Here is a 13,764-nt window from a genome sequence, read left to right on the forward strand (position 1 = left end):
AATATACATGTACTTATTGTTTAATACAAATACTATTGAATACTAATACTAAAGAGCAGAGAGAACTGCCTACTGAATCCATTTCAAATGAGGCAAATTAGATCTTATCTCAACGGAGGTAATAAAAAGTATCAATCATGCCTCACTGTGAAGCAGGTGCTGCTGTAAGACAAATCTCCATGTCTGCTCCACCTCCGAGTAAGAAATCTAGAACTGCTGGGAGCAAGAGATGGAAGGATAAGCTAGAATGAAAAATCTAGTCAGCAGAGAGCCAAAAGCAATAGATAATACTGGAATATAATATTTATTGTTTGGGCTAAATAAGGCCTAGGTGTATAACCCCTTCACTAGTCTTGATATTTAAATTTCTCCTTTTACTGCATATTGGGGAAAAAAAAAAAAGCTAAATTAGGCCAAGCTCATGGAATTGAGTCAGCAGCAGGTACGTAAATCCTTTCTCTCAAGTCATCTAGTCTTTCTGCCATCAGTGACAGGTACACACCTCAGTGCCTCTAGGACTCTACTTCGTCCACTGCGAGCAGAGCGAGTGCTGTCAGGGGTTGAAGATGCGCTGTTACAACCACTTCTTGAAAGGGAAGTCCTCTGCCCTTGGGGTTTCACTATTGATGTTGCAGACATTATCTCCTGTAACTGCTTCTGAAAGTTCTCTCTCATCTCTAAGGTCTGTGTCAGAACTTGAAACAAACACAAATACACCATTCAAGGTAAGTTCCTCTTTTTTACCATATCTTACATTAACTTTTGTTTAGACCTGGTTGAACACAAACTTATTGACTTGACATTTACTGAATACTAACTACAGGCTATAGTAATGTAACTAAGACTATGAATACTGCAGAACATAAAAAGCAGCCATTACCACAAGCACTGTATAAGAAATAACTAGGAAGCCCTTCAAATACTTTTTTTTTTTTTTTTTTTTTGGTGATAGTCTAGCATTGTCACACAGGCTGGACAGTAGTGCGACCTCAGCTCACTGTAACCTCCACCTCCCAGGTTCAAGCAATTCTCCCTGCCTCAGCCTCTCAAGTAGCTGGGATTACAGGTGCCCACCACCATGCCTGGCTAATTTTTGTATTTTTTAGTAGAGATGGGGTTTTGCCACGTTGGCTAGGCTGGTCTTGAAATGCTGACCTCAGGTGATCTGCCCACCTCAGCCTCCCAAAGTGCTAGGATTACAGGCGTGAGCCACCGTGCCCGGCCCCCTTCAAAGACATTTCATCAAGACCTGTAGTGATTATCCCTCTGTAAAGCTCCCTGCCTGCTTCTGACTCTCATGGTATGTACTACACTCTGATGTATTACAGTCATTTGTGTATGTGTCTGATTTTTCCCAAAGATTCTTTTAATTTTTTAGAGACAGGGTCTTGCTCTGTGGCCCAGGCTGGACTGCAGTGGTATGATCATAGCTCATTATAACGTCTAACTCCTGGGCTCAAGTGATCCTCCAGCCTCAGCATCCTGAGTAGCTGGCACTACAGGTGTACACCATCACACCCGGCTAATTTTTTAAATTTTTTGTAGAGACAAGGTCTCACTATGTTGCCCAAGCTGGTCTGGAACCCCTAGCATCAAGCAATCCTCTTGCCTTGGCCTCCCAAAGCTCTGAGATTACAGGTGTGAGCCACCGTGTCCAGACTCCCCAAAGGCTCTTGAAAACACAGACCACAACATACAGCCAGCCCTCCACATCCGCCGGTTCTGCATGCATGGATTCAACCAAGTATGGATCAGAAATATTTTAAAGACATAAAAATGAAAAATATCACAATTAAAAGTACCAGTAAAAAAAAATATATAACTATTTACAAAACATTTACAGTGTATTAGGTATTATAAGTAATCTAGAGATGATTTAAAGTATACAAAAGGACGTGCATTGGTTAAATTCAAATCGTATGTCATTTTATACATAAGGGACTAAAGCATCTGTGGATTTTGGTACCTGAGGTAAGTCCTCGGAACCAATGCCACATGGATACCAAGGGACAAGACAACTGTATTTACCTTTGGTTTTCTTTAAAGCCTAAACTCTGGAGTAAGTATTAAATACATACATTTGGAATGAACAGAGTGAGACTAACGAAATAGGTAAGTCATAGGGAAAGCTTTGGTAGGTTAGAATGAGTAAGGAAAATAGAACATATTAAATCTATTAAAAGACATCCATATATAAGGTTATTCAGTGCAGTACTATTTATAAAAGCAAGAAAGTAGAAATAACCTAAATGCCTATCAAGAATGGATGCCTAAACAAAGTGGGACCATTCATAATGAATACAATACAGTTGCCCAAAAAGAAAGAAAAGGGAAGAAAGAAGGAAAGGGAAAGGAAGGGAAGAGGGAAAGGAGAGGAAGGGGGACAGGAAGGAAAGGGAGTGAATGAAGGAAGAAAAGCAAGAAAGAAAAAGACTAAAGAAGCTCCTAGTTATCTACTGATATAAAACACTCCCCAAGGTAACAAAAAGATCAGCGTATGAAATAGCAAGTATAGTAGTCCACCATTTATGTTTTTTTTTTTTTTTTGAGACAGGAGTTTTGCTCTTGTTGCCCAGGCTGGAGTGCAATGGCATGATCTCGACTCACCGCAACCTCCGCCTCCTGAGTTCAAGCGATTCTCCTGCCTCAGCCTCCCGAGTAGCTGGAAGTATAGGCATGCAACCACCACGCCCGGCTAATTTTTTGTATTTTTAGTAGAGACGGGGTTTCTCTATGTTGGTCAGGCTGATCTCGAACTCCCGACCTTGGGTGATCCGCCTGCCTCAGCCTCCCAAAGTGCTGGGATTACAGACGCGAGCCACCATGCCCAGCCTATGTCTTTTTTTTTTTCTTTTAATGGGGGAAAAACATATTTATGGCTATATATGCATAAAACAGTTCTAGAAGGATACATAAGGAACTAATAACACTGGCGGGCTGGAGAATAAGGGTGGAAGAAATTCTTCATATGTCTTTTTGTATCTTTAAAACCATGTGGATATGTTAAAATATATTGTACATATAAGAAAACTTTTTGAAAATCACTCAAAAGAACTGGACCAAAGACTAGATTTTTAAAAAATCACCAACTTCACCTACCTTTAATGGAATAGGGCTGTATCACACTAACTCCATAAAAACCTAGTTTCATAAATTTCATAAGCTTTACACTTAAACTACATAAAACTTTGCAAATTATCATTTAATGATCAGCATGGGACCGCAAATCAATCCTCTAATATATGCTTTGCTTGTATTTAGTAATTTAAACATATTTTACAGCTGGGTGCAGTGGCTCACAAGGCAGGAGGATCCTTTCAGCCCAGGAGTTTCATACCAGTGTGGGCAAGACGACAAGACCCTATCTCCACAAAAAATTGAGATCCTGTCTCAAAAAAATTTTTTTTAATTAAAAAATAAATAAAATATTTTACCTCCTTTAGAGTCATTCTTTCCATTTCCATTTGATGGTGCTGACTCTTTATTATTGGTGGCCATGTTGTCTACATCATTTTCTTCTAAAATCAAAGGATCTGGCTATTGAAAAAGAAAAATTATAAATTCTCAAACCAAGCCACTGTATAAGGTTTCATAGCAATATATGATTATAACTTTAGCTTAAGAGGGGATAAATGTATCATCCATATCTCCTACCTCATCATCCTTTGTTGCAGACACAGCTGAGAGTAGTCGACTGTTACAGAGCCGGCCATCTTGCACTGCACTGATATCCAAGCTCATTTTGGGATTATAAGTATGTGGATAAAGAGATTCAGGAAGATGTTTACACTCTTGGGCACACTGCAATACAGTGGTGTGCTTTAAGACAGGACTGACAAAATCTTAATGAATAGATGATGTTAAGTAGGATAAGGACAAGCAATACATTATACTGTAGGATGGCAAAAAGTTCACAAAATTGGTTTGAAAAGTAGTTTACACTGAAAAATTTGTATCATACAAATGACAAATTGTCCTCACGTTTTAAATGTCATATCCACTGAAGTATAAAATCTGAAACCATTCCTGTGCTTTTGCAAAGGTATCAATTACCCTCCAGAGAATACCCAGGAAAAAAAAAGAAACACAGATCTAAACTCTATTGATATGTTAAATTTTCCCCAAATAATTATAAACTTTCCATTCATATCACATTTTTAATTAGTAAAAGGAAATGGAGAATTAGAAAGAGTATCCATTAAAGATTTGTTAAGTATTTAAGGACTAAAGATTTTAAGTTTTTGATGCCAAAGAACTGAAGTGTGTACAGTTAACCAAGACTATTAAACTGGCTTCTAGTTCCATTGAGAGTGAAAACTCTGAGTTAGTGCTCTGAAATAATGTTTGTATACATTTTCGATTAACAGAGAGGGGAAAAAAGCACTGCTTACATCTAAAAGCCAGTGCTCGGAAACAATGTGTACTCCTCTTTCTTTTACAGATTTATACTCCCGATTAGTGTCATTTGGCCGCCCTTGATAGATGAAATGAGTCACCGTTTCATCAAAACTCCACCTGAAATAACCAATACAAAAAAACAAATAACCAAGAGAAACATCCTCATTAGTTTAAGATGATCCTTATTTACTATGAACAGAATATTCTGACCTTCCCAAAACTTTCGGACTAGAGTAAACAAGACCATTAAAATGACAGGCTCAAGCCAAGTGATACATGCCTATAGTCCCAGCTACCCAGGAGGCTGAGGCAGGAGGACACTTGAGGCTAGGAGTTTGAGGCTGTAGTGTGCTATGATCACCCCTGTGAACAGACACTGCACTTCAGCCCAGGCAACACAGCAAGACCCCACCTCAAGAAAAAAACAGTTAAAAAAATGATGATAGGCTCTATCTTTTTGGACAAATTTTATGCATATATCTGTAAGCATATAAACACAGAGAGAGGTTTAGAAGAATATTCTTTAAAATATTACTTTCTTCTTTATGCTTTTCTGAATTGTTTCAATTTTCTTTTATAAAGAGTATCACTTTTACAGTAACCATGAAGGTATTTCAAATTAATAAAATTGCAAAGCATCCAACTTGCCCTCCAGTTGCTGGCAGTCACTATTCATTGTATGCCCCAAAACAGACTATATATATTTTACACATTATTATCTCATCCATTCCTCACAACAATCCTAACACTGGTATTATTACATTAATCTTAAAGATAAAATAACTAAGGGACATGGTTCAGTATGCTATTCAAGGATATTCAATGAGTAAATGATAGAGATAACTTTGACTTCAAAAGCCAAGCTCTTAACTATTATATTATGCTATGATCTCCCAATTCTTCCTATTCAATAGTCTCTCTTTTTTTGAGACAGAGTCTCGCTCTGTCACCCAGGCTGGAATGCAGTGGCACGATCTTGGCTCACTGCAATCTCCACCTCCCGGGTTCAAGCAATTCTTCTGTCTCAGCCTCCTGAGCAACTGGGATTATAGGCGTACGCCACCACGCCTGGCTAATTTTTGTATTTTTAGTAGAGACGGGTTTTCACCATATTGGGCAGGCTGGTCTCGAACTCCTGACTTCAAGTGATCCACCCGCATTGCCCTCCCAAAGTGCTGGGATTACACGCATGAGCCACCACGCCCGGCCCCTATTCAATATTCTCTTGACCTGGGAAACATCAAGTAAAAACCAAAGGGTAGGTAAAAATTATATTTCTAAATACAATCACCAAAATAAACAGAATTTTATCCTTAGGGACACTTAATGTTTTCCATTTTCTAAGTAAGGAATATCTCTGAACTTTTTAAATAGACAAATGAATTAAGAAGCTGGGTGCGGTGGCTCATGCCTGTAATCCCAGCACTTTGGGAGGCCAAGGCGGGCGGATCACCTGAGGTCGGGAGTTTGAGACCAGTCGACCAACATGGAGAAACCCCATCTCTTCTAAAAATACAAAATTAGCCAGGTGTGATGGCGCATGCCTGTAATACCAGCTACTCGGGAGGCTGAGGCAGGAGAATCGCTTAAACCCAGGGGTGGAGGTTGTGGTGAGTCAAGATTGTGTCACTGCACTCTAGCCTGGGCAAGAAGAGCAAAACTCCCTCTCAAAAAAAAAAAAGAATTAAGAAAAAGAAGTAAGAAGTACTATTGCCTCCTACGTTATATTATAAAAATCTCTATTTCCTGCTGACCACGTATCCTAAAACATAACAATAAAAATACACCTTGCCTAATTTGTTAGTTCTCAGAATAACTGTCTCCCTTTCTGCTGTAGTGGTATATTATCAAGATAATTCAGAAAAACAGAGGAGTATTTTTGCCTGAATCAATTTGGTTTACCAGTCAACTCCACTATGACAATATGGAAACCATGAGTTTCAGTCTTCGGAGGCCATTCAAGAACAGACTGTCAGTGGTTGTAGATGGTTTACATCAGGGTTTGGCAAATTTTTTCTTAAAAGGCCAGACTGTAAATATTTTAGACTTTGCAGGCCAAACAATCTCTTTTCCAACTGCTCAACTTTTGTCTTGTATGTGACAGCAGCCATAGGCAATTTGTAAGTGAAAAGGCATCGCTGTATTCCAATAAAACTTTACTTACAAAAACAGATGAACCAGCCCATCCACCCTTGGTCTAGATCAGTGGTTTCAGCAAAAGTGTTACTTCAGGGGTTATTTTGGACATTTGTGAGGGTGATTTTGGTTGTTACAATGTGTGTTTGTATGTTGGAGGGTGCTACTAGCATGCAGTGGGTAAGGTACAGGATGCTGGAAATTCTGGGGAACAGTCATACATATAATTATGTCATATCTTGCATGATATTCTAATGTCCCGACAAATCCACATATGTAAAAAAAAGTTGTTTATAATTAGATGAGTCTAGAACCTGTTTGACATATAAACACGTTATTTTTTTGCAGTTTTAATATACACTAATATTCCAAAAATGTGACTACTGTATAAATTGACGGAAGACCACTGCTACTCATGGTATCTGAGTCCCCAGATCGGTTTCAGCCTTGGGACTGTTGGATTTGTGGTGCCTTTACATAGGTATACAAACGTATTAATACTCCATTGTTTTCTAGTGTAGTCAGCCTTAGGCATTATACATAACTGAACATATATCTTTTCTATATTATGCACCTTCTATTTCTCCTATGCATCACAGAGTGCTGTACTGTGTGCTACTTTTTTAAATTATAAAAGTAGGTAGGTTATATTTATAAATTTCATTTTAATAGAGGGAATGTTACACAAATATTTGTAATAAAATGAAGATGCTGCATCTGATTTGTTGCAAAGATCGGGCCTACATGTTTAACTGTCTGAAGGCAGAAGACAGTATCAGGTGATCTCTTTGGGACAGTCTGGTCCTAGATCATGGAAGGGAACAGTTGGAACAACTTCACTTGAGAACTGCTTTACTCTATGAATACATAAATATCATAACCTCTGCATATTATAAGGCTCTTCCCTTTATCAATTACCAATCCATTTCAGGAAAAGATTTAATATAAACTTTAATGCAAAGCAATGGTTAAATTCTGTTTAGGAATTTCAGTAATAAATTCTATTTTTTATACTGAGAGGACTGGCATTTTAAATCGTATAAAAACATACATCCTATATGTTCCCTTGAAAGTCTTATATCATGTCTACATCAAAACAGAATAAACAAGAAAACATTCAATTTTGAGGAAAAAAAATATATACACACACCCCTTGTAGGGCTACTATGAGAATGAAATGAGATAATGCTCAGCAACTGGCCATAGGTAACATAATAGGTAATTAGATAATAACAGATAAAATTAGATAACAATTTATAACAGGTAATACAAATATACCGTAGAAGAAGAGCTTCACTATTTCAAATGGATGCACCAAACACTAAGATGCTTATATGTATTACAGATTAATTTTACTTCTATATTTTCCTGTCCTAATTTCTTTATCAAATAGAAAACAAACTGAAATAAGAGTTACCAAAGGGGAAGATGAAACTAATCATATTCCTGAAATGGTTCATCATTTGTTAAACAAATTCTTATGATATCTATGAATGGCTGAACACAAGTTACCAACAAAGTAAGCATTACAGCTAGTGGAGGAGTACAGTCAACTCAGGACTGGCTGAAATAGGTAAGAGATTCTCAATTCCGGATACTGATGCCATTTGTGCTAGAAATCTGTTTTCAGCTTAGGCTGTCAGGCTGACTGAAGAAAAATCTGATAATCTAAGTCTCCAAAGTTTAAAAAAAAAAGATAATGAAAACATGTTCAAAAAAGACTATCTTAATAAAGGAGGGCTGCCAGAGTACTAAGTACTACTCCCAGAGGGCTCTAATCTGAAAAATCGCTAGTAAAAATAAACTTAATTCCAGATCCAGATGTATTACTATTCAGACTCTAAACTCCTTGAACACAGGGATTCTTTTAGACTATATTGATCATTCATGGATCCCAAGTTTCTAGAATAGTTAGTGGCATAAAATAGGTTCTCCAATATTTGTTGTGCATACCCTAAAAAATATACATCATACATACAAGAGTGAATTGATATGTGACAGGCTATTTTCAACAGATGTGGTAAATTAAAAATCAACTGGAGAGATTTTGTAGATAAAGACGCATGAAACAAAATAAATGTTTTCTTGTAGATGTTCACAATAGCTTTAGGTTTCCTTATAAATTTCAGTCATATCACCATGAAACAGAAAGATGTGCCAACTACCTGTAATCTGCTCCTAGAGAGGCTGCAATCCCATTTAGTTCACTCTGCTTCTTACTGAGTTTTTTACTAACACATACCACTACTTTGTGAAGTGGCTTTGGGGCTTCTTCCTGTCCATGGAAAATAAAAGAAACAGATCAGTCATTATTGTTTGAAATGTTATCTAAAACTTCCTTTTAATAAGAGAACTAATCCTACCTTCTCTGACTGGGCCTCTTTCAGTTGAGGGCTGGCAGAAAGAGCGACAGCATTTCGAGAGCTATTTGCCAAAGCAAGTTGCAAGTTTTTGACAATAACTTCTGAGAGTGGTGTACTCAGTTTCCTTTTCTGTTGGCTGGGATGTCCTGGAGTTTCCAAGGCTGCAAGTGCATCCTATACGTACGAAGGAGAGAGAGAGACGGAGAAAAGAAGAGAGAGAGAGAAGTAAGATGGGTTAATAGGACAGGAAAAAGAAAGAGGAGGAGAGAGGGGTAAAGAGAGATAAGGGGGAGAATCCTCAAAATTAATGGATTACAGTTTAACCTCCTCTAGTTTTCCTCCAAATAACAATAAAAAGAATAAACTATAATCGAATCCATATACTGCAAACAAAAATTCCATACTGTCCAGCAAATTGGTTCAAAGAGACTAACAAGCTTACATTTTCAGCAGTGCTTGTCTCTTACCTGAATCTTAGAGTTGAATTTGAAAACAAAACAAAACAAAAAAACCCAGAAGGAAACAAATAAGCAACAATGGATATAATCAAGAAATGGATTATAAGGAAGGTTAGAAAGTCAAAATGAGCTGAGAATTAAAAAAAAAAAAAAATCTTCGAAAGTTCAAAATATATTCCTGTTCTAAAGCCACCAACAGTTCCCTCCTGAAAGGAAGCTACTGTTGTCCAAATGGCTTGCTCATTCTCTTTTGCATGTGTATAGTATTCCATGTATGTATCAGAATGTATTTAACCTGTGTACAACTGATAAGCTTTCGGTTAACAGTCTTTTGCTTGTATAATGATGCAATGAATAACCTTGTACACAAACCATTTTGCACACACAAGAGTAAAGAAAACCTTTTAAGCAAAATGTATCTACCAGCGCAGTGCAGTGGCTCCTGTCAGTAATCTCAGCTACTCCAGAGAAGTTGAAGCAGGAAGACAGCTCAAGGCCAGGAGTTTTAAGACCAGTCTGGTAAACACGGTTAGACCCAATTTCTTTTAAAAAAAACTACAAAAACAAGACCAACATGTATCTACCAATGCTGACATTTTCATGAGCAAAGTATGAGTGTGTGTGTTTTCCAAACGTGCTTGATATCGCAGTAATCAGATTTTTCTTTTTTGACAATCTGATAAGACTAAAAAAATTTATTTGTATGCTTTAATTTTCTTTTTTTTTTCATTTTTATTTTTTTATTATTATTATTATACTTTAGGTATATCTCCCAATGCTATCCCTCCCACCTCCCCCCACCCCACAACAGTCCCCAGAGTGTGATGTTCCCCTTCCTGTCTCCATGTGTTCTCATTGTTCACTTCCCACCTATGAGTGAGAATATGCGGTGTTTGGTTTTTTGTTCTTGCGATAGTTTACTGAGAATGATGATTTCCAATTTCATCCATGTCCCTACAAAGGACATGAACTCATCATTTTTTATGGCTGCATAGTATTCCATGGTGTATGCTTTAATTTTCTACTCTTTTATACAGAATGAGGTTAAATATCTTTATGTGTGTGTGTGTGTGTGTGTGTAAATTTTTGAGACGGAGTCTCGCTCTGTCACCCAGGCTGGAGTACAATGGCGCGATCTCGGCTCACTGCAACCTCTGCCTCCTGGGTTCAAGCGATTCTCCTGCCTCAGCCTCCCGAGTAGCTGGGACTACAGGCATGCACCACCATGCCTGGCTAATTTTTCATATTTTTAGTAGAAACAGGGTTTCACCATGTTGCTCAGGCTGATCTCGAACTCCTGACCTCGTCATCCACCCGCCTTTGACTCCCAAAGTGCTGGGATTACAGGCGTGAGCCACTGCGCCTGGCTATATGTATATTTATATCTAATTTTTTGTGATAACTATCTGCTCCTATCTTTTGCCCATTTTTCCACTGGGTTGTTAGTCTTTTTTTTTTAATATATTCGCTTGTATGAATATACTTTCATATTTATTTGTATGAATTTATATGTGCATGTATCAACTGTGATATAACACCCACGTATTTATTTTCAATTTATCATTTGTCAAATTTTTGCCATGGAGCTTTTTTTTTTTTTTTTTTCCAGAGATGGAGTCCTGCTTTGTCACCCAAGCTGGAGTACAGTGGCATGATTATAGGTCACTATAACTTCTAACTCCTGGGTTCAAGGATCCTCTCACCTCAGCCTCCCAGGTAGCTGGGACTCCAGACGCACAACCCTGTGCTCAGCTAATTTTAAAATTTTTCATAGAGACAGGGTCTTGCCATCTTTCCCAAGCTGGTCTCAAACTCCTAGGCTGAAGCAATCCTCTCGCCTTAGCCTCCCAAAGTGCTGGGATTACAGGTGTGAATCACCATGCCTCGCTGGTAATTTTTTTGTTTTTTGAGACAGGGTCTTGCTCTCTTGCCCAGAATGGAGTGCAGTGGCTCGATCTTAGCTCACTGCAACCTCTGCCTCCGGGGCTCAAGCAATCCTCCCTTGTCAGCTGGGACTATAGGCGTGTGCCATCACACCCAGTTAGAGAATTTTTAATGCTGTCAAATTCATATGAATCTTCTATTTCTTTTGGAGTGTATGTTATAGTTAGGACTTCCTTACACTAGCATTATTTTAAAAACAAATTCATGACATGTTTGGGAATTTTTATGGCTTCATTTCTTATGTTTAAATCTGATCATCTAGGCTGGGTGTGGTTGTTCACGCTTGTAATTCCAACACTTTGGGAGGCCAAGGCAGAACTGCCTGAGCCCAGGAGTTCTAGACCAGCCTGAGCAACATGGTGAGACTCTACCTCTCCAAAAAATACAATTAGCTGGGCACAGTGTCATGTACCTGTAGTCTGAGTTACTCAGGAGGCTGAGGTGGGAGGACTGCTTGAGCCCAGGAGGTCAAAGCTGCAGTGAGCCACGATGATGCCACTGAATTCCAGCCTAAGTGATAAAGTGAGATCCTGTTTCAAGAAAAACCCCAAAAGTTGATCATCTAAAAAGTATTCTGATGTAAAGTGTGAGCTTTAATTATAAACGTATTCTCAGATGGCTACCTAGTTGTCCAATTTGAATGCCACCTCTATTACATAATAAACTCCCCTATTTGTGGAGTATAATCTTATACACTAACTTGATTATTCACCTGACAACACACTGCTTTAATTACTGCAACTTTATAGGAGGTTTTAATAAATGGTAGGGCTAACTGCCTACCTGCAATTGTACTTTTCAGATTTTTTTAAATACTGTTTCTGCTTGCATTTTTTTCTAGGATCTACATTACCTTTTGATATGGTTTGGATTTGTGTCCCCACCCAAATCTCCTGTTGAACTGTAATCCCCAATGATGGAGGAGGAGCCTGGTGGCAGGTGACTGGATTATGGGGGCGGATTTCCCCCTTGCTGTTCTTGTGATAATGAGTGAGTTCTCATGATATCTGGTTTGAGATGGAGTCTCACTCTGTTGCCCGGGCTGTGGTGCGATCTTGGTGAAATGCAACCTCCACCTCCTGGTTCAAGTGATTCTCCTGCCTCAGTCTCTCGAGTAGCTGGGATTACAGGCATGTGCCATCACACCCAGTTCATTTTTATATTTTTAGTACAGATGGGGTTTCACCACGTTGGCCAGGCTGGTCTTGAACTCCTGACCTCAGGTGATCCACCCACCTTGGCCTCCCAAAGTGCTGGGATTACAGGCGTGAGCCACCGCGCCTGGCTGATATCCGGTTGTTTAAAAGCGTGTGGCATCTCCCCCAGCCATCTTTTCCTCCTTCTCCAGCCATGAAAGATGTGCTCACTTCCCCTTCACTTTTGACCATGATTGTAATTTTCCTGAGGCCTCCCCAGTGGTGATTCCTGTACAGCCTGTGGAACTGTGAGTCAATTAAACCTCTTTTCTTTATAAAGTTGGACGTGGTGGCTCGCGCCTGTAATCCCAGCACTGTGGGAGGCTGAAGTGAGTGGATCACTTGAGGTCAGGAGTTTGAGACCAGCCTGCCCAACACGGTGAAACTCCATCTCTACTAAAAATACAAAAATTAGCCAGGTGTGGTGGTAGGTGCCTGTAATCCCAGCTACTCGGGAAGCTGAGGCAGCAGAATTGCTTGAACCCAGGAGGCGGAGGTTGCAGTGAGCAGAGATCATGCCACCACACTTCAGCCTGGGTGACAGAGCAAGACTCCATCTCAAAATAAAAAAATAAAAATAAGAATAAATTACTCGGTCTGGGGTAGTTCTTTATAGCAATGTGCAAACAGATTAATAGACTTTTATAGATCTTGACAATGCTTAAATCTATTTTGCAAGAACATGGTAAGTCTTTCTCTACGCTAAACTTTTAAAAATTTCTTCAAAGCATTTTAGAGGATTCCTTATATAAAAATCAGAAGCTCCCATACCACATCTATCTGCCTTCAGCACACGTGCCACTAGTACTTTCCTCTACTTAAGAAGTAGATCCCAATGCCTCTCAGACTCAAGCCTCCTGCAAGTCTTCCTTCTCTCATCTGCATCATCAATTGGCTCTCTAATGGCAGTTACACTGGCATATAGTTATTTCTTCTTCTTCTTTTTTTGAGACAGGGTCACAGTTTGTCACCCAGGCTGGAGTGCAGCGGCATGATCACTGCCCACTGCGTCCTCTATCTCCTGGACTCAAGCAATCCTCCTGCCTCCGCCTCCCGACTAGCTGGGGCTACAGACGTGCACCACCACACCCAGCTAATTTTTGTGTATTTTGTAGAGACAGGGTCTTGCCATGTTGCCCAGGTCTGTCTTGAAATCCTGGACTCAAGTGATCCTCCCGTCTTGGGCTCCCAAAGTGCTGGGATTATGGGCATGCACCACTGAGCCTGGCTATTTCTTCTACCTTAAAAAGAAAAAACCTTCTTTTGACC

The 13,764-nt window shown here is 39.2% G+C and overlaps 1 protein-coding gene across 6 annotated transcripts in view; it reads right to left on the minus strand.

Moving 5' to 3' along the window:
* TOPBP1 (DNA topoisomerase II binding protein 1) overlaps positions 1–13,764 on the minus strand; it is a 61,551-nt gene that overhangs the window by 21,539 nt on the left and 26,248 nt on the right. For all 6 annotated transcript variants that reach the window (XM_054552645.2, XM_054552644.2, XM_054552646.2 and 3 more), the window contains 6 exons: positions 8,898–9,071; positions 8,700–8,809; positions 4,392–4,515; positions 3,655–3,801; positions 3,435–3,537; positions 503–695 (listed from right to left, as the gene is read on the minus strand). In XM_054552645.2, coding sequence (XP_054408620.2) covers positions 503–695; positions 3,435–3,537; positions 3,655–3,801; positions 4,392–4,515; positions 8,700–8,809; positions 8,898–9,071 — 851 coding nt within the window. The remainder of the gene's footprint in view (positions 1–502; positions 696–3,434; positions 3,538–3,654; positions 3,802–4,391; positions 4,516–8,699; positions 8,810–8,897; positions 9,072–13,764) is intronic.

The sequence above is a fragment of the Pongo abelii genome, chromosome 2 (assembly GCF_028885655.2).
Source record: "Pongo abelii isolate AG06213 chromosome 2, NHGRI_mPonAbe1-v2.0_pri, whole genome shotgun sequence".
Classification (NCBI taxonomy): Eukaryota; Metazoa; Chordata; class Mammalia; order Primates; family Hominidae; genus Pongo; species Pongo abelii.